Source organism: Ornithorhynchus anatinus, chromosome X5, assembly GCF_004115215.2.
Source record: "Ornithorhynchus anatinus isolate Pmale09 chromosome X5, mOrnAna1.pri.v4, whole genome shotgun sequence".
Taxonomy (NCBI): domain Eukaryota; kingdom Metazoa; phylum Chordata; class Mammalia; order Monotremata; family Ornithorhynchidae; genus Ornithorhynchus; species Ornithorhynchus anatinus.
Window position 1 is genome coordinate 42,319,195 of NC_041753.1, and position 20,677 is coordinate 42,339,871.

At 44.8% G+C, this 20,677-nt stretch overlaps 1 protein-coding gene across 2 annotated transcripts in view; it reads right to left on the reverse strand.

Moving 5' to 3' along the window:
- The window catches only part of ADAMTSL1 (ADAMTS like 1), a 320,400-nt gene that overhangs the window by 61,011 nt on the left and 238,712 nt on the right, over nucleotides 1-20,677 (reverse strand). For both annotated transcript variants that reach the window (XM_039910787.1, XM_029055244.2), the window contains exons 18-19: nucleotides 16,070-16,223; nucleotides 14,064-15,201 (exon numbers count right to left, since the gene is read on the reverse strand). In XM_039910787.1, the coding sequence (XP_039766721.1) occupies nucleotides 14,064-15,201; nucleotides 16,070-16,223 (1,292 nt within the window). The remainder of the gene's footprint in view (nucleotides 1-14,063; nucleotides 15,202-16,069; nucleotides 16,224-20,677) is intronic.

Here is a 20,677-nt window from a genome sequence, read left to right on the forward strand (position 1 = left end):
TCCTGTTAGGGAAGCTCTAACACCATATTCCTCCCAAAGGGGCAGCTTTAACACCATATTTCCCCCCAAAAGGGAAGGCCAATTGTCACGTCTAAATAATTAATTAATTCAATTCACCCCGCGGAATAAATTCTATGCAAAACTCAGGTTTTCCATCCCCGGCCTCTCTCTCTCTCTTTCGCCGCACCGATTCCAAAAGAACCTGGTCCCGGTGACAGGTGACAGGGGGCAAGGACTGTTGCCTATTGTCTCATGACTTTAGGGTTCCACTGAACTTTTTACTGCCTCTTATGTGGCCACTTGTGAGTCCCTTTCTCTATCCCAAGCCCGCTACCGCTTTCTTCTGAGAAGAGAGCTTCTGAGCTTTTGAGAAGCAGCATGGCTTAATGGAAAGAGCACGGGCTGGGGAGTTAGAGGACGTGGGTTCTAATCCTGCTCTGCCACTTGTCTGCTGTGTGACCTTGGGCAAGTCACTTAACTTCTCTGTGCTTCAGTTATCTCATCTGTAAAATGGAGGTTGAAAGAGTGAGCCCCACGTGGGACAACCTGGCTGCTCTGTATCTATTCCAGTGCTTAGAACAGTGTTTGGCACATACTAAGCACTTTACAAATACCATTATTTTTATTATTATTATTCTGTCTGGCCCAGCTGTAACTCAAGTGCCAGGAGCAGGGCCCAGGAGCTGAAACAGGTGATAAAAATGCCCCAAACCCTGGAGACACTTATAATAATAACAGTAATAAAAATAATTGTGGTATTTAAGTGCTTACTATGTGCCAACCACTGTACTAAACGTTGGGGTGGATACAAGCAAATCGGGGTGGACACAGTCCCTGTCCCACATAGGACAGGGCTCACAGTCTCAATCCCCATTTTACAGATGTGCTATCTGAGTCACAGAGAAGTGAAGTGACTTACCTTGTGACACAGCAGACATGTGGAGGAGCCAGAATTAGAACCCATGACCTTCTGACTCACAGGCCCCTGCTCTATCCACTACACCGTGCTGCTTCATGGATGAGGCTGCAACCCTTGCCCACTTCCTACAAGCCTCCTCTTGATGCACTGTCCTATTCCTCGACCTTTCCAGATTTCACTCATCATACAGGAATGGAGTTCATTTTCCCTTGTCTTTTCATTGACTAATCCCATAGGGCCCATCACTGTTGCCTCCTCATTAGTTGGTTCTTACTTCGTAATCCCAAATGGCACCAAGTAAAATAGACCTAGTCAAATTACCCAATGAAGTGTTAATAATAGAATCACACACTGCATTTTCTTTCAACTCCACTATAATAGAAGTAGTGAAAACAGTTTCCAACGGGAATTGATATCTGTCAGAAATATAGTTTGAACAGAGGAGGAATCCGGAATTAGGCCATTAAAACTAGTGAATAACTTTCTCCCACTTATAAAAACACATGTTGAGTCTAACAGAGCAGAAGACCAGAGTCAAAACCCCTGAATTGAATGCAATTCTACATTCATTAATTTTTTGATCATTGGTAACTCACTTGACCTCTCTGTTATGGAGACAAGGAGTATCATCCTGCCTCAGGGGGAAGTTGGCAAAAAGGATGCTTGCAAAGTCCTTCCCATAATTCCACTGACCCTCCTCCCCCCTTCACTTTCCCCATCCCTATTGGATGGGAGAAAGGAGAGGGGATAGAACCTTGTCTCTGTAAAATATGTTAAAGCTTAAGTTTGGATACAAAAGAAAGCTCTGGATACTATTGCCATTATCTTTGCAGTAGTTGGGATAAAACAAGGAATGATGAAACCTGATCCTCTATCCCTCACTTTTATCTACACATTAGTTTCATTTAGAAATTGCAGCCTTAGGGATTGGTACCTGTGGGCTCCAATACAAAGTTTAAAAGAAAACTAATTCCAGAATAGTCTGTCTGTGAGATTATCTGTGAGACTGTGAAATCATCTTTCTGTCTCTGCTCATGGACTGTTGAATCACAAGGCTATTGGTCTCCCTGCCCTGCTATTGGTCTGATTAAAAAAACACCACTCTAGGACTCAGGAGACCTGAATTCTAGTCCTGATTCTGCCTGTAGCTGGCTAATGTGGGCAAAGACCACAGAGACATTTCACAATGTGCTGAACCCTTGTCCGCTTATTCATTCAGCGTGGCTGAAGCAGCGTGGCTCAGTGGAAAGAGCACGGGCTTTGGAGTCAGGGCTCATGAGTTCGAATCCCAGCTCTGCCACTTGTCGGCAAGTCACTTAACTTCTCTGTGCCTCAGTTCCCTCATCTGTAAAATGGGGATTAAGACTGTGAGCCCCACGTGGGACAACCTGATTCCCCTATGTCTACCCCAGCGCTTAGAACAGTGCTCGGCACATAGTAAGCGCTTAACAAATACCAACATTATTATTATTATTATTATTCAGCATATTCTCTCACCAGTGCTTAGTAAGGTACTCTGCACAAAGTAAGCACTCAATAAATATGATCAGTTGATTAATTGCACTCCATATTCCAGCGGGAACATGACTGGCAATGATGAGAACATGTGAGTGGTGCTGCAGCAGCCACCAGCACTATAACCAATTCCTTCATCATCATCATCATCATCATCATCAATGGTATTTATCGAGAGCTTACTTTGGGCAGAGTACTGTATTAAGCTCTTGAGAGAGTACAATAGAGTCAGCAAACACATTCCCTGCTCACAATGAGCTTGCAGTCTAGACTGGGAGACTGAGGTTAATATAATTCCTCTGTGTAGATTCGAAGCCTGAAGCCTCATCTGTCCTTCCTGACTAGACTTCATTGTAATCGTGCTGGTCTCAACTCCTTCCATCTGCCTTTTATTTAAATATTCCAATTTATCTCCCCATGTTTAAAATATCCTTGGGGATAAATGCTTATTCTAACAACTAATGGCAGAAAATTAAGTGTCTTTATTTACGCATATCAGTGTCAAGGGATTGGTTTTGCTCTAGGGATAGAATACAGAGCAGAGGCTGCCAGCAGAGGGAATCATGGTTGTATGGGGAGTTAAGAGCCTTCTAGAAAAAGGGACAGGCAAAAGAAAGGAAAAGCTGTTGGTTCTAGTGATTAATAATGATAATTATGGTACTTGTTAAGCATGTAACTATGTGCTAAGGGCTGTAGTGGATACAAGATAATCAGGTTGGACTCAGTCCCTTTCTCATGTGGAGCTTAAAGTCTAAGTAGGAAGAGGAGCAGGTATTGAATCCCCATTTTACTGTGGAGCGGCAGCATGGTCTAATGGATAGAGCATGGGCCTGAGTGTCAGAAGGACCTGGGTTGTAATACTGACTCTGCCCTTTGTCTGCCGCGGCAAGTCACTGCACTTCTCTACACCTCAGTACCCTCATATGTAAAATAGGGATTAAGACTGCAAACCCCATGTGGAGATGGACTGTGTCCAATCTGATTAGTTTGTATCTACCCCAGCGTTTAGTACAGTGCCTGGCACAGAGTAAGAGCGTAATAAATAACATTAAAAAAAGTGGTAGAGCTGGGATTAGAACCCAAGTCGTCTGACTCCCAGGGTCATGTTCTTTTCTCTAGGCCATCTACTTCTTTCTATATAGGTCTGCAAACAGGGAGCAAAAAGCAGGGATACAAAATATTCGATGAGTTTTAGAACTCTTCTGTTCTATTAGTTTCTGATGAGTTTTAATTTATTGGTAGCTGATTTCTATCAACTTGAATATAGTTATAAACATGACAGCCCTGTTGCAGAATGTACAAGAATAGAAGCATAGTGCTGCATTCTAAGTAAAATCAAAATAGTTTGGTTTTTTGATGAAATTGAAAGCAACAGGGCTAAAAGCTGGGGAGGGATGTGGAGTAGGAGTAAAAAAAGCCCCAAGTAACAAATACGGATGTATATAGGCGCCACTTCTTGGATGTCCTTTATCCTTTAGACTGTAAACTCCTTATGTGTATGAAACGTGTTTCCTAATTCCGGTGCATTTTACTCTCCCAAGCTCTTAGTACAGTGCTCTGCACATAGTAAGTGCTCAATAAATACCACTGATTGATTGATCATTCTGCTTTCAGGTTCAGCCCACTGTTTTATTTCTTTGGCTATAGGATTATTTGGAAAACTCATTTATTATCTGATGTCAGAGCCAGTCCATTAAACACATTCTCTAAGCTCTAAGGGCCTCAGGGATCAGGTCTACCCACTCTATTGTATTTACTTTGCCAAGTGCTTAGTATAGTGTTTTGCACATAAAAAGTACTTAATAGATATCACTGATTGATTGCAGGAAACTCTAGCACTATTCCCATCTATAAGTAACTCACCGTTAAGTTTGTGATAGAAGCACTCCTGGGCTGATGAATTTGCTATAGCACATTTATAGATTTATTGGAATGGCCACAGTACAGACAGTTCTATCATTATATGTATTTTCATTACTTGTATTGGCCAGAGTGCTACTGCAGAATTAGGGAGTGTTCTTCCAACTATGCTTGTCTGTCTGGATAAAATGTTGTGTGGTCCAAGACACAACAGTTTGGGGAATTGCATGGCACTGGATATGAAGCATTTTAATACAAGTTTTCCATACCGCAAAGCTCTTCGAAGAAAAAAACAATGAATCCTGCACTATAGGAGAACTGACCATATCTGCTTTACTCAACCCACTTAATGTTGGTATTTGTTCAAGTGCTTATTATGTGTCAAGCGCTGTTCTATGCGCTGGGATAGATCCAAGCTAATCAATTTGGACACCAGTCCCTGTCCCACATGGGGGTCACAGTTTCAGTAGGAGAGCACTCAGGTATTGAATCCCCATTTTCCAGATGAGGAAACTGAGGCACAGAGAAGTTAAGTGATTTCCCCAAGGTTGCACAGCAGCCAAGTGGTAGAGCCAAGATTAAAACCCAGGTCCTCTGACTTACAGGCCTGTGCTCTTTCCATTAGGCCACACTGTTTCCCCAGTATCTTCTGATTTTAGAATAGAGATTGTCAGCTTTTCATGCAAAGGGCAAAAAAGTCTACTTGAAAAACATGCTCAAATATCACAGAGAAGCATTGTGTCAACATGCCAGAATCACCCTAGTTCCTCCTCCACCGTTCCCCATAAACAAGGGTTCTTCTATTACTTTTCGAGGTTAAAACACAAGTCAGAAACTATAGGTCCTAGTTCTCTGAGTCAGTAATTTCCCAAATGGGAAAGCACAGTAGAAATTTTAAAAAATACAAAAATAAAAATAATTTGCTATCTTGTTTAATAGTCACCTAGTTTGGCCTCTTAATGGGAAGAAGTTACCAAAGTGGATAAAATCTGGGGAGTGAGACTGGAAGCAGGTGAGATTGAGAGTAATGTTTTGCTCCACTTGGGGGCTGGCAATGTATCTATCAACTCTACTGTATTGCTCTCTCCCAAGTGCCTAATAGAGTGCTTGGCACAGAATAAGAGCTCAATAAATACCACTGATTGATTACTCCCCACCCCACTCAGAGCAGGGATTTGCTGTGACAAAAGTTGTGACTGTGGTGAAAATGGCAACTGAGGCTGGGAGAAGGATTGGGAGGGGAAGAGAGGGAAAATCCTCCTCTTCCACTGCTGCTAGTTGGATGCAGGCCAGTGCCAAATTCATGAGATTTGCCAATGAGCAAAGGCACTGTGGAAGTACAAGAGGGCAGAGGATGGAGGACAGGGAAATCAAGAAATTACCAAGAGAAACTAAGGTATGTTGAGTTGAGATGGAGGGATGAGGGATGAGAAGATTGCTTTCCTCTAGAAACGAAAACTGGCTTCTGTAGCAGGGATCCATAAAGTTAGGGATATTTAATCGTCCTGGCTCCTAGGGTGAAATAGTCTACTAAATCATTTAAATTTGGGCCACCTATTGATATGCCATGGAAGGTGAAAACTCTGAAACAAAAGTGCCTGGTATTTGATTGCCTTCTCAGTGGCCTTTAACAGAGGCCAGCAAAGGTATGTAATTAGGTAGGAAAATGCACAGTCATTAACCAAAACATCTTGCATTGTAAATAGCTTGGTAGTTAAAGGAGAACAAAAATATCATGAGAAGCCCATCTCCATGCAAGAATGTTTTCCTGAAACCATAAATGTAGTAGTTGAAGAGGATTGGAGCCCAGAATTTTACACACACACACACACAAATATGTATATTGAAATTTAAAAGTTTCACAACCCAGTGAGGCTGGGGAAACATTTCTTTACTTTAAACTTTGGTGTTTTTAAAGAAATTGCCAGAATGAAAGTTACCTAACAGTTAATGGTTTAGATTTGCTACAGGTTGGAGTCAAGAATGCAAGACATTTTTGGAATTGGAAACAATCATTCAACCACAGATCCTCCACTCTCTTAATTCATCTTAATCCTGACACTGCCTTTTTTTGCCAGCCTTCGGCTCCCTTTTGCTCCATAAATACATCTAGTTGTGTCTCAAGTCATCAATGCATGAGGCTTCCTTGGTTCTCCCTGGTAACATTCCACATCACTTTCCTTTGTATTAAATGGTTATGTCTGGGTTTCCTATTGACCTTTAATGTTTCAGAATTTTCACCTTCCATTAGTTTTGATGGCTTCCTTTCTCATAGAAGAATGTTTTAACCACTTTACCAGATGCTTTGATAATTCTATTATTCTGCATAATGACAGCAATTTGCTCTCTTTTCCCAGTAAGTGTAAACTAATCTTCTGTGAGTTTTGGGCATGTTTAGGTCTGACTTTGGGAGTCTTTTATTCATTCCCTCCTTCACAATTCCAACAGCCTTTCCAAGAACAGTGTACTCTGAGTACATTTTTGAAGGGGATTAGATCTTAGCTGTGCCTTTCAATGTTGCTGCTCATTGGGCACACCCCTGCTTTGAGATGATATATTCTTTCTTTAATTGAAATAATGATAATAATAATAATGGTATTTGTTAAGTATTTACTATGTGCTAAGTGCTGTACTAAGGTCCTGGGGTAGTTTCAAGATGATCATGTTGGACACACTCCCTGCCCAACACTGGGGCTCACAATCCAAGTAGGAGGGAGAACAGAAATTGAATCCCCATTTTACAGATGAGGAAACTGAGTCATAGGGAAGTGAAGTGACTTTCCCAAGGACACACAGCAGGCAAGTGGTAAAGCCAAAATTAGAACACAGTCCTCTTACTCTCAGGCCTGTATTCTTTCCACTAGGCCCTTTCAATGACTTCCATAAACTCAAATCTCTTTCTTGTTAAAGGTCATAACCAGTCAATTTATTATATCTTCATCAGATTGGCTCCTTACTCCTCAACGAGTTAAATTTGCTTTCTTTTTCCTATTGGGAAAACACATTTATCACCTTCATTATATGCAATCCAAGGACTGAAAGGAGCCAAATCATTTGGATTCTGGTTTCTTTGTTCCTCCATATCTGTTCTGCCTCCAGTTTTTATATTATCCACAAACTTGGAAGCTGTTTTGTATGACTTTCCCGTATAGTATTATTAGCCGAGGCATTTCTCATTTGATACTCTATCTCCCTCCTCCCTCATCCATTTCCTTCTGTGACCACTCAGTTGTTACTGGGTCTGAAGACTGTTTTCTATTCAACTCCTTATTCCACCTCCTAGTCCATAACTCTTTGTTATTAATCTCAGATGAGGAATCTTGTTAGAAATATATGCATTTAGAATCAACTGAATTTCCTGTTTCTATCAAAGCAGAATTATCCTAAAAGAATGCCAACAGATTAGTTAAGCACACTGCCTTCTGTTTGGACCCCTGTTCTTGATCCTTAAACAAATTAGAGTCTTTTTTCAGGTGCTCTTCCATCCCATCCCTTAAAGTAATTACAAGGATTTCCCCATAACAAATCTAAAATTTTCTGTATCAGGGTTTCCTGAAGGTGGGGGGTTTTGATGGGTGAGAAGTATTACAGAATCATCCTCCAACATGCTAGGTGTGAGATGTTAACAAGTGGGAATCAGGGGTGGAGTAACATGGGGGCTTTAGGGGTTCCAGCCTAAAGGGTGGGGAGCGGGGGTGGGTAGAAAGGGCTGAACGCCACCCCGATATCTGTGACTCTAGCTGCAGCTGCTTCAGACAGTAATAATAATGATACTTGTTAAGTGCTTTCTATGTGCCAAGTACTGTTCTAAGCACTGGGGTAGATACGAGTTAATCAGGTCGGACACAGTCCCTGTCCCATATGGGGCTCACAGTCTTAATCCCCATTTTACAGAGGAGGGAACTGAGGCCCAGAGAAATTAAATGACTTGCTCAAAGTCACACAGCAGGTAAGTGGCAGAGCCGGGATTAGAACCCAGGTCCTTCTGACTCCCAGGCCTGTGCTGTTATCCACTAAGCCATGCTGCTTCTAGTCACCAACATGGCTGCAGCTGGGGGCATTTTAAAGATGGTGCCTGAAACAGACCTTCCCCAAATCCTGCCACACATGCATGATATCACAGGGCACAAGGGAGTGGTGGAGACATCCTGTTGTCCCCACCACCTGTGGGCCCCTTTCCTCCTTGGTCCCTCTGAAGCTGCTCCTTTGTGAAGGGCGGGGGGTGGGGCTGGGGGGGTGGCTGATGAAGGAGCAGGGGGAAGGGAGACTGTGTGGGGCCGTGTGCTTGGCCCTCAGCTCTGCCTCCCAGGTGCTGGCCTGGAACGGCACTGGCTCAGCTGCCTCTATCACTGATCCTCACATCTTCCCAGCAGAGCACAACCCCAGGGACGAGGCAGTGTGTGCTGGGAAGCCTGCTGTCTGCCTGAGCCCCTGCAGCAGACATGGCTGTCTCTTAAAGTTGCCACCATACTTTAGGTGGCTCAGCCCCAACAGGAGGCAAGCATGGTATGGGCCGCCCATGAGAAGAGCCTGAAGGTCCACCAAAGGAGCTAGCAGATGAGGTATGGCCATGGAACCCCTAAGCCTCCTCTTTGCTGGGTCATGAGGAAATCTGTCTAGAGTTGGAAGGTCCTGTGGGTGAGCTCTCCTGTCCCATCCCTGTGGGCAGAATCAAAGTAGGGTTTCCTCTCACAGTGAGCACAAGCAAGCAAAAGAATGAGACAGACAGACATCCGGCAGGGGACCCCACTGGCAAAAGTCAAAGCCACCAGGGATGACCAACACCAAAGCTTCTCCTTTCCCCTCAGCACAAGTCTTGTTCCCCTCTCCGTAAAAACAGGCTTCATGTACTGTTGCTGCACATGTTGGGGCATGTTGGGGCACATAGAGGACTGAGACTCAGCCTGCCATATTGCCTGACCTCTATAATATTAACAGTGCTCATGGACTTTCTAAAAATTTTCCCATTAATCAAGATGCAAAAAAGGCAAAGCCATGCTTCTGATGTTCCTGAAGATAAAAGACAAAGGAAATTAGCCCACATCTATTCTCCCATGTTTCTATTCAGCCAATCAATCACAAATACGTGTGTGTATGTGTCCTTTGTTTTCAAAGGTGATGCTACTGATGGTGAGATTCCACCCATTTGGGAGACAGTGGCCAAAAAGATCAACGCCCATCACTCTCTTCCACAGTGTATGCACGCAAAGGTAGTTCCTTGCTGTGCTGATGCATTTTCCCCACACAGGACCTGTCTGTCACTGTTTCTTGAGACTATCCTTGAATGAAGGCTTTATAGGGACATCCAAAAGACAGTCTCAAGAAACAGTAATCTCCTTCCTGATTCCAGGCTGGTCCATCTGCTACAGAGGTCTCCCAGTAGTCCACCACTACCTCACATTGTTGAAGACTGGGCTTTTTAAAGACTAGGTTTTAAAATCATTTTTCTACTCCCCCTGTTTGCATGTGCCCCCTTTTCGGTTCACCACTCAGCTACTGCTTGAGAGTCCTATTATCACCTGTTCTTCTCTCACACCCTGCCCCACGAAGCTGTGTTACTTCAGTATTGGAGCTGACTGCATTACATGACTCTGTTGTTGGTAATTTTGTTCTTCTTTTGGTTATTGGGTATGGTTTGGTGTGAAGCTTGAGGACTCATTTTGACCAAACTCTAACATTCAAACCAATCCTGGCTTTTTTAATTGTATTTTTTACTTCTTCATCTCAGTCTCTCCCACTACAACCCAGCCCACTCCCCTAACGCCAACCTACTTACTGTACCTCAATGTCTTCTCTCATCATCAATCCCTTGTTACAACCTCCCTCTGACCTGGAACTCCCTCCCTTTCCTATTTGACAGACTTACCCATCTGTCAGCCCTGTGAAAATCATATCTCCTCCGGGAAGCCTTCCCTGATTAACTTTTCATTTTCCCACTCTATTCATACCACCCTGGAAGCCTTCCCTGATTAACCTTTCATTTTCCCCACTCTATTCATCCTCCCTTCTGTGTTCACTGTGCCCTTGGGTCTATACCTCTTAAGCACTTTGATACTCACTCCACCCACAGGATTTACATACATATCCAGATACTCTGCTGCTTTCTGTATCTGTAGTTTATTTAATATCTTTCCATCCCTCTAGAATGTAAGATCTTTGAGGGCAAGGATTATGCCTTACCAATACTATTGTACTCTCCGAAGTGCTTAATACAGTGCTCTATACACAGTAAGCACTGAAATACTGTTGATTGGTTGACTGATGCTCAGGAGATCATTGCAGTATTCTTGCCTTTGGTATAAGATTCCCTCTTTGCTTGGTTTGAGGGTTTGGATTGGATTCCTCCTCATCATCTTTTTCTTCCACCCCTTCCTCCTTTTCTTCATTAGCTGTGTGAAAGGGGGCATAATGCTTCTTTAGAGATGAATAAATGCCCTTAGTTGGTGGCATTCAGCATATTCCAGAAACTCCTCAGGTTTGGCATCTCAAGACTTGTGCATGTTTTAAATCTTGATATACATGTCCGGTCACAACTTTTTATAGGTCTCCATTTTGTTATAATCATGAGGAGCTGATGCATTTCTTGATTTGCTGCAAGTAGTTTTTTAAATCTTGAGCCATTATCATCAAACAAATCTGATCAATCTCGACCTGGACCGAACATCTAGGTTCATGGAACAATGATCTGAGCCACCAGGTAACCCAGGGCCAACTGCCCAAAGGCATAAATCAGCTTGGCGAGATCCAAGCCAGTTTATTTCTAATCAGACTCCAAAAAACTGGGCAAACCATAAGCTCGTTGAGGGTAGGGAGTGTGCCTACCAACTCTGTTGTATTGCACTCTCCCAAGAGCTTAGCACAGTGCTCTGCACATGGTAACTGCTCAATATTGATCCACTGATTGATTGGATCCTAAATTACAGGAAATGGGCAAACAGGGATTTATTGGCTCTCTAGCTCAATCTTCCTGTGATGCAACTTCTGAGAAGCACTGCAGCAGAAGGAATGCATGTGTTTGGTAATAAACAGATGGGAAGTAGTGACCAGTTTTATGAGGAATTTTTTCATTACTGGTAAAATGTGTTGTTTTCCAGATCCTCTGGGAAAGATAGTCCCTTGGTGAAAGTTAGGCACGGGGACAAAATTAATGCAGTAGAGCAAGAGTTTAATTATTACCCCTTGCCCAATTTCCAGGTAGGGAGTCCTTCACTCACCAGTACTCAGTTCCTCATTCAGGCGCCCAACGCTTGACGTTCTTTACAGGCTAGCAGGATGGTAAATAGCAGTAAATTACAGAAACCACTGAGGCTAAAGAGAATCAGCTGTGAAAGCAAAAAGGGAGCATGCAAAATACATGTGCTTCCCAAACAGAGGGGCCACTGCATTTCTGGAAAAAAAATTTACTGACTGTTCCCTGACGATTATGCTGAGAACACAGTTTAGCTTTGAGAGTGGACTCTGCATTTCTTCTCATTTCTCCAGCTGAAGCAGGTGACCAGACTTCGTTGTTTTAACCTCTGGGCCATAACTTATTCAGAGGAATTGGCAGCACATTCTCGGTCCACTACCTTCTCCTGAATGCACTAACGTGACTGCCTTTAAACACATGGGCTGTGTTCTCAAGAACCCATGGTCAACTGCTCAATCTCTGATACAGCCAAACTTTTTATCAAGGAGCAAGAGACAAAATACTTTCTTTTCTCTCCATTTTTCTGCTCCTCTTCTGGTAGAGGTGATGAGCAGCCGTATGCCCAAAAGCCAAGGAAGAGAGGGAGCAAGAGACTGTGAAAATCCACAAACTGGATAATCAGTCTGAATTTAGGTAATAATATATGCCTGTTTGGGGCAATTGTATTTTCCTATAAATTGGCACTGATCTGTGTGTACTCTGACAATGGCCGACATGAACTGCCCATCACAGGCCTCCCAGAACTACTGTATTTGTTGGAGCACCCCTGGTTTTTCACCCAAAGCAGAAAAAAAGGAAAAATTGAGGGCCTTGGGAGGGATTTCCGATTACCCTATTTGTAAATGCCCCCTTGCTCACCCTGTTTCTCTAGCTTGGTACTCCTTCCCTCCCTACATCAAACAAACCACAGCTCTTTGCACATTCAAATCCCTCCTAAAATCCCAACTCCAACAGGTTTTCCTTGATTAATTTCCCAAGACCCTGAGCCATATCATCCCTTCAGTAACTTAGGAACGTTTTCACACCCTCCTTAGTGGTCATGTATATATGTCCACTTTATTTATTTATGACCTCTCTAGATGTAAATATCTTTATGTTTGTCTCCCCCATTTGAGTTGAGCTCTGTGCGGGCAGGCAAGAAGTTTCACCTTCCTGTTGTACCTTCCCAAGTGCCTAGTACAGTGCATTGCACCCAATGGGTGCTCAATAAATACCTTCACTACTTCTATAGTTCTGATCTTAGAGAATGCTGGAGGTAGGGGGGCGCTGAGGGGAAAGGAGGAGCAAGTGCCCCGAGGTCCCCCCTCAGAGTGGGAAAAGGGATCCAAGCAGACCCTGACCCCCCTGTAGCTCAGGACTCCAGCAATTGAAATATCAAAATTAGTCCACCCCAAGCCTTGAAACTGCACCTTCATCAACACCACTGATGGAGCCCTTTCGTAATCCTTTTAAACCTTCATGCTAACTTCTCAAGTACCAGTTCCCCCTGATCAAAGAGCGAGACCTGAATATTTCGAAGCAATGGCAACTGGAGATTACTTTTTGAGGTCTGAAATGGACCAGTTTTACTATTTTTTTAACCTCATTTGTTAAGTAGTCACCATTACATCTCCGGAAAACAGATGGGTAACATCTTTCCTCATCACTACAAAACAGATGGAGAAATTGAGATAAAAAGTGATATTGAATAACTTATCCCAGATCACGCTGAAGCTACAAAGTTGCACGTGGCAGACAGAGCAGAGCTTAGGCAGTGAACTAAGCTAAATATTAAAGGTCATATTTTCTGAAATATCCCTGATGGCCTGTCAGACCACACACATGGAAACCTTGTCCCAGAGCAGAAGCTGTTGTATGGTTCATCTCAACAATGTTGTGTTTACCCCCAAAGTTCAAACTCATTTACAGAGATTCTCATGAATATGGGCATCACCTCTGGCAGGTGGGTAGAGGCTAGGCATTATTTTCTTCATTTCACCATGGGAGAAAGAAATGGAGGAGGCCCAGTGACTTGCTTCAGGTCAAATAGCCAGTCAGGAAGAGAAATAGGAGCAGAGTCCAGGCTTTCTACCACCCATGTTCATGCTCAAGACCAGCGCTTCCTCAACCTTTCATTCAATAGTATTTATTGATCGCTTACTATGTGCAGAGCACTGTATTAAGAGCTTGGAATGAACCTTTCCTCCATTGATCCTTTCTGAGCTGTCCTCCCGCACCCCAAACTCCCCATCACTCCTGCCATTGGGGATAAGAAAATCTAGTTTGCCTCCCCCCTAGGAATAGCAACACATGGACAACTTGGGACAGGGAGGGAGGTAATCTTGGGGTTGGACCTAGTTGGTGGAAGAGGCTGGCTTGCCTTGTTCCCTATAATGAGCAAGTAAGTGAGGCAGTTGTTGAGAGTTCCCAGTTCCAGTCTCCCAAATGCCCTTGGATCTCTCGCATGATCCCCAACTTGAGAATCCCTGGGGTAGATGCCTAAAAATCTGAAAGGGGAGGGTGAGAATCACATCGCCACTTTCCGCTCTCCCACCCACTGCATACCAACACTGCTGGAAAAGCAGACGTATTTGCTCTTACCTGTCTCCGAACTGCACTTCTTCTCCATTTCTTGCCCAGCTGATGGTGGGCTTTGGATTCCCCACCGCCTCGCAGTGCAGAAGCACGCTCAATGTCCCACTCGCAAGGGCGACCGTCTGCCCGAGGTGCGTGACCACCTCAGAAGCTGACAGCTGCTGGGCCGCAGAGATTTTCCTCAGGATGGTTGGCTTCCGAGGGGGTCGGCGAGGGCCGTTTCCTGCCTCCCCCGTGGCGGGGGGTGATAAGGTCCTCAAGGAGCTGCTGAACCCAGACACGTGTTTTGGTGGGAGGAACTCCACCGGGTGGGTCCTCCTCTCTGCGGGCTTGAGGAGGGAGCCCTGGTGGTCTAGGTGGCTCCTGAAGATGTCCTGGGCCAACTGAGCCACCAGCTGCTTCCCGTAGAGCTCCCGGAGCTCTTCTGGTTGTTGAGAGAGGTTCCCGAGGATATCGTCCAGGCGGCTCTGCTCTGTCACAATCGTGAACGGGAGAGGAAGCAAGGGGTGCTCTGGGCTTTGGTCCTCTTCTGAGGAGGTGTTCCTCTCAGTGGAGTCCTGGATCTCCCAGGAAGCAGAGAGGTCCCCGGGCCAGCCCTGCTGCTCCAATAGCTGCGAGACAATGTCATCGTAGCGACTCCCGGGGTCCACCTGCAGCCCCCGCTTCTCAGCCTTGCTGCCGTTGAAGACGATCCAATTCTGGTGCTTGTCCTGGGTGCGCAGGGCCTCATTCGGCCCCACCTTTCTCCTGGCCAGGACCTGCTCTTCCCTCCTGGGCCCTGAGGGCCTGGCAAGGAACTTGCGGCTACCTCCGATGAGCTTGACCACAAACTGCTCCTGGGCTGGTCCTGCCAAACAGGCATAGGTGCCCTCATCTGAGGGCTTGAGGCGGTGGATCTTCAGGTAGCCGTAAGGGGCCACTGTGACGTGAGCCGAGCTGATGAGGTGACGGCCATCCTTCTCCCAGGTGATGAGGGGCTTGCGGAACCTCCGGGTGGGGCAGCGGAGGAGGACGGAGGTCTTCGGCAGCAGGTAAGCAAACCCCCCAATGGCAAAGTGCAGCTTCTTCTGCTTCCGCAGCTGGATGTACACTTTTCTCAGGGCCACGATGTGAGGACTTTGTCTCTGAGCTGGCCGGCCAGGCCCTACAATCGTGAATAATGGTCACAGACAAAGCAATGTCTTAAGAGGGGCCAGGGGGCTAGTCTGGGCTGGGTTGGGTTGGGTTGGCGGCAGGAGAGGGCAAAAGCAGAAGAGGAAAAACTCAAGCAGTTCATTTTGGCCCAAGCGGTAACTTTGCCCATTACATTTTATAGGAGCAACCGGCTCCCAGCTGTAGCACATCAAGCTTCCACCATCAAAAAGGCAAGGAATAACAAGGTGCAAGGAGCGGCCCGCCTGTCACCCTGCTGTGGCTTGATGGCATTAGAAACCCAAGCTCAGAGGTCTCAGGTTGAGGGGGCAACCTGAGGGAAATGCAGTTCCCCTCATTAAAAGCATTTAAACAAAGAATTTAGCTTAATAAACAGAAGGAGAGAACAAAAAGGAAGGAGAGTTCCCCTTGTTAAATATTTACCATTTGGGTCCAGCAAAGCACCGGGGCCTTAACACTTCCAGGGGCGAGAGGGAGAGTGTTACAACCTTGGGGATTAATATTAAACAGAACAAATCTGTTTAGAGTAGGTTTAAAACCCCAAGGGGCGTGTGTGGGGGAGGGATAATATTGGACTTCATTAGTTGTATGCCACCTCCAGCTTCCAGTTCTCTATGTGCCAGACAAATGAGCTTTCCTCCAGCCCTTGCAAACTGTTCTGCCAGGGAAGAGAACTCTGCCTGCATTCCAGAGATCAAGGCTCCTTTTCCTTCTCTGAGCTGAGTGGGTAAAAGGAACTTTGGCCTCATTTTGGCTGGCAGCACCCTGGCCCATTAGCCACTCACTGCTGCTAGTCCAAGGAGTTGAAGCTCACTGAATCCCAGACTCCCCTCCTCCTCCGGGCTACTTGTGGTACTCACTTGCACAAGCTGCCAACATGCAGGGCCGAACCGACGAGGAGAAGGATAAAGCCGGACATGAGGAGGAATTGATGATGATGGAGTCTCCGTTTTTCAGCATCTTCCTGCAAATGGCATTTCGGGTCTGGGTACCCTCGCCACAGGTCACTGAACACTGAACACAATGTCACAGGAGAAAAACTCAATGTAAACTTGGAGAATGTGATTTATTGGGCCCTTGAGAAGACCCATGCCAAGAGATCACTTCAGGAGCCAGAAAACACTGACCGTGTAATGGAGGGTGGGACTTGGGCCTAAAGTGAAACACAATCTGATCTTAATCTGTTTGAATGGTGAACGGTGTCGAGAAAAAGAACTCTCCTGGGACCACTAGGTGTTCCAGTCGCACAATCCCATTTGAGCAGTTGCTCTTCAGAAACAACTAACTAGACCCACTCTAATACACCTCACTACCTTTCACTTTCTGGCAGCAAGGAAATGTTATGAATTAATTCAAACCAGGGAAGGAAAATGTTCATTTATAAATCTTCACTGTCTGAATTTTTTCAGATGTCTTTTTTTTTTTTTAGTTACTTTTAATTCACGGGGATTTGAGGTGCCATCAAGCTACCCTGCCTGTTTTGATGCAAGCGATTCGGAAAGAAAAAGATTGAAAATAGGTTCAGTCTGTCTTTTTGTTTTCTCAAAGGGCAGCCTCCAAAAGCAGATGACATTTTAAATTTGGTTTAAATGTTTTCTTAGTAATGACTCCCTCAGAAATAAATGGCTCATTATAAAGAAATGGAATGTGGCCTTTGGTGGCAAAAAATCAAAACCCCCAAATATTTTCCTTAACAAGACACTCAGCAGCAATTTCAGATGCAATGTGAAGAGAGACCCAGGTTTCATTCTCTCCTCAGAAAGAGTCTCTGAATCAGGAAATCTAGCCCTCATACTCAGACGTGGAAAAGGCGTATTGTATAATCAAAGCCATCATTTTGCCAGGGCCGTATGAAGTCTCTTGAGAGAGGATGAAACATTTTCGCTGAGCTGGAAGGCCAAAAAAGCAGCGGTTCTGAGGACAGAGCCAACATCCAGCATTTCTGGATGCCACCAGGAATATTTTCTGATGGCTCCGGTTACCATTTAAGTGAACTGATTCCATGATATCCTAGCTCTTCCTGAACCTTTGGAACTTCCATGAATCGGGGAGGCCAACTCCAAACGTACTAAAATTATTTTGGCAAAGAACAGCCTGCACGTGGTCAGCAGCTTTTTGGAAAATGAAACCTCTAAAATAACTCAGCCAGAGGTGTCCCAATCAGGGTGAGTCTGCACTTTGGTGCAGTGGCCCTGGGTCTAGCCAGGCATTATTTTCAGCGAGTATTTCCTGTCCTTTTCTCCTCTCCTATGATGGTTTCCCACCAATCAGGAAGGAGCCAGGCAGGAGAATGAGAGAAAATTGTCCTGGTAGAATTTCACTCTATTCTAATCATTCTAACCTCCCCACCATTCTCGTCTCTTTCCAACTTCCTGTGGCAGATTTATTTATTTTTTTATTTTTTGCTTGGATGTATTTTTTCTGGGTCTCTCAAATGTTATGACACCCCTGGTTCTGAGATATCAATTAATGAGCCCCCAAGTTTTTCTGATCCAAACCTGACACCATGCATGTAGTGTTGAAAATATAACCCCCTTTTTAATAAGCCAAAGGAGCAAAAGTCCTACACAGAGCCAAACCCAAATGTAGCTTTGCTTCTTTCTAGCACACTTTTTTCCTAACTTTCAAGAATGTTATGGATCTGTACTTATTAAGCCGTTCCAAAAAGCAGCATTCCTGCTGAAAATGTTGCTACCAGCACACCCACACATTTTTTCCCTTTACCCTCAGCAAACAACCCAGCCCAAATCATTTCTAAAATGTGAAAGGCATACTCATTCCTTCTGAAGCAGAGAAGCTTGGGAATGATGTTGCCTCAGACAGATATTTTATAGCCAAATTATAAATCCTTGGAAACTAGAGTTTCCTTGGCAGTGTGGGAAAACCTCAACTAGAGCACCCTTGGTAGGCCCCATTACAGATGCTATTAGACTAAAGCAAAGAAATGAATTTGTCCTTTTGACTATTGGGGCCCAATTTTTGGAAGGACAGCTTTCCAATTTACAGGAGCAGTTTCCCACTTTAGAGTACAGGTGATTAACTGCCTTCTAATTGCTTTTATTATTCTTATAGTATTTGTTAAGCACTTACTATGTGTCAAGCCCTGTTCTAAATGCTGAGGTAGGTACTAGTTAATCAGGCTATGTAGGAAGAACAGGTATTGAATTCCCACTTGACAGCTGAGGAAACTGAGGCACAGAGAAGTTAAATGACTTGCCCAGGGTCACACAACAGGCAAGTGGCAGAACTGGGATTAGAACCCAGGTCTTCTAATTCCCAGGTGCATACTCTTTCCACTAGGCCATGCTGCTTCTCGCTGCCTTATGCCTTGGTCACCAATGACAAGAGAAAGCAAGCTACTAGGCCCCAGCAATCATCACATATCTTGCAATTCCCTTTGTTCAGTCCTCCTGACTACCCTCACCTTGAGGTAATGACTGTCTCTGTCTAGGCACAGTGTATTTTTTTGAAGAGAATTTTCCTGTAAAAAAATTCCCTTTTTTCCCCAGAATCTGCAGTGGGGAAAACCCAACATCAGGCATCAATCGATCTTTAAATGTTCAGATAGGACCAATGTTTTTGAGCCACTCACCATTAGTCCTACCTTCAAACCTGCTTGGGAATCCCAGCAGCAGCAAGCTGGGGATGGAAAGAATTCTGCACTTTTCCAATGCCCGGTCCTGTCCTCCTATCCTGCTGCTGCAGGATGAAGTGGGGGATGGGAGGTTAAGGGACAACCCCCAGAATCAGGAGGACAGGCAATGGAGTGACGTGCACTGGGAGTCAGAAGGACCTAGCTCTAATTCCGGCTCTGCCAGATACTGCTGTGTGACCTTGGGAAAGTCACTTCACTTCTCTGTGCCTCAGTTACCTCATCTGTAAAATGGGGACAAGAGTTTGAGCTCCATGTGGGACAGGGACCGTGTCCAACCTGATTAACTTGTATCATCTCCAGCGTTTAGAACAGTATTTGACACATAGTAAGCACTTAACAAGTACCATTATTATTACTGCTAGAAGTAGAAAAGTTGGGTGGCTTGTGGAAAGAGCAGGAGCCTGGATGTCCAGAGACCTGGGTTCTAATCCCAGCACTGCCACTTAAGTGCTGAATGAACATGGGCAAACCACTTAACTTCTCTGTGCCTCAGTTTCCTCACTTGTAAAATGGTGATGAAATACCTGTTCTCCCTTTCCTTAGACCTGTGAGCTCCAGTTGAGACACAGACTGTGTTGGATCTGATTATCTTGTCTCTACCCCAATGTTTAGTGCAGTTCTTGGCATGTCATAAGTGCTTGACAAATACCCCATTTATCATCATTATTAGTACTCCAGAAAAACAGCTGCTGATTGAGTAGAACACAATTCTACCGCCCTTTTGTGTTGAATTGTGGTGTCTGTAAAATGGGGGTTAAAGTTGTGAGTCCCACGTGGGACACTGTGTCTAACCTGACTGGCTTGAACGTACCTCAGCACTTAGTACGGTGCCTGGCAATAGTGAGTGCTTAACAAATACCATAAACAAACAAATGAACAAAAAATACAATATAACTAAGTGTATGTGTCCATCAGCGATGCAGTGGATCTGAATAGTCTGCCAGAGCATCAGTACTTCTCATTTTCTGACTCAAGGGAGAGGTTCAGGGACTGGCCCCTCCCTTGGGAACCCATTCCAGAGTCACAAATGAGACCCAGCTCCAATCCGTACTCGGGATGGGGGGTGGGCAGATGCCTGGATTCTATCTAGTTTCTGACCCAAGGAGGGGGATACATGCCAGGTTTCCCTTCTCGGGGTAGGAAAACAGAAACTCTCTTGGAACCCCCTCCGGCCCCGAAATCAGAGCACAAAGTGGATTCCAAGAGAGGAGAGGGGTACCTAGTTTCTGTTTTCCTATCCTGAGAAGGGAGTCTGGGGCATGTGTCCCCTTCCTCGGGTCAGAAAATAGAATCCAGGCATTGCCCCTCTGAGTACAGATTGGAGGTGGGCTAAAAAGCATCCTTTCTGGCTCAGAAAAGGAGTCATTTCTAATCCCGAGGAGCGATTCCTTGGCCAGCCCCTGAACCTGAGAGTCAGAAAATGAGAACCAGAGATCAACTGAGGGTAGGCCACAATACTCATATGCAGCTGGGGTCGGGGGTGACCTTGTTTCCCCAGATGCACATTTTAACTGAAATTGAGTTTAGCAGTCAGTCCCCCTTTCTATTTGCTGGTTATCATGTCAAATATTCTTAGTGCTGTTAAGGCACAGGCAGATTTAGTCAAATTTGCTCAGCCTGACACTTGATTGCCATTCTGCCAGTGGAGCCAATGATTCATTTGCAAAATTCTACAGAACTTGGGGAGTGGAGGTAAACAATGTGATGTTAAAATTTACATGGCAGTGATAATGCAATCCACCCCAAAATATAGGGAAGTGGGAAAAAATGACCTCTGGCTAGGAAATTGTTGAAGTTCTGAATCCATGGAACT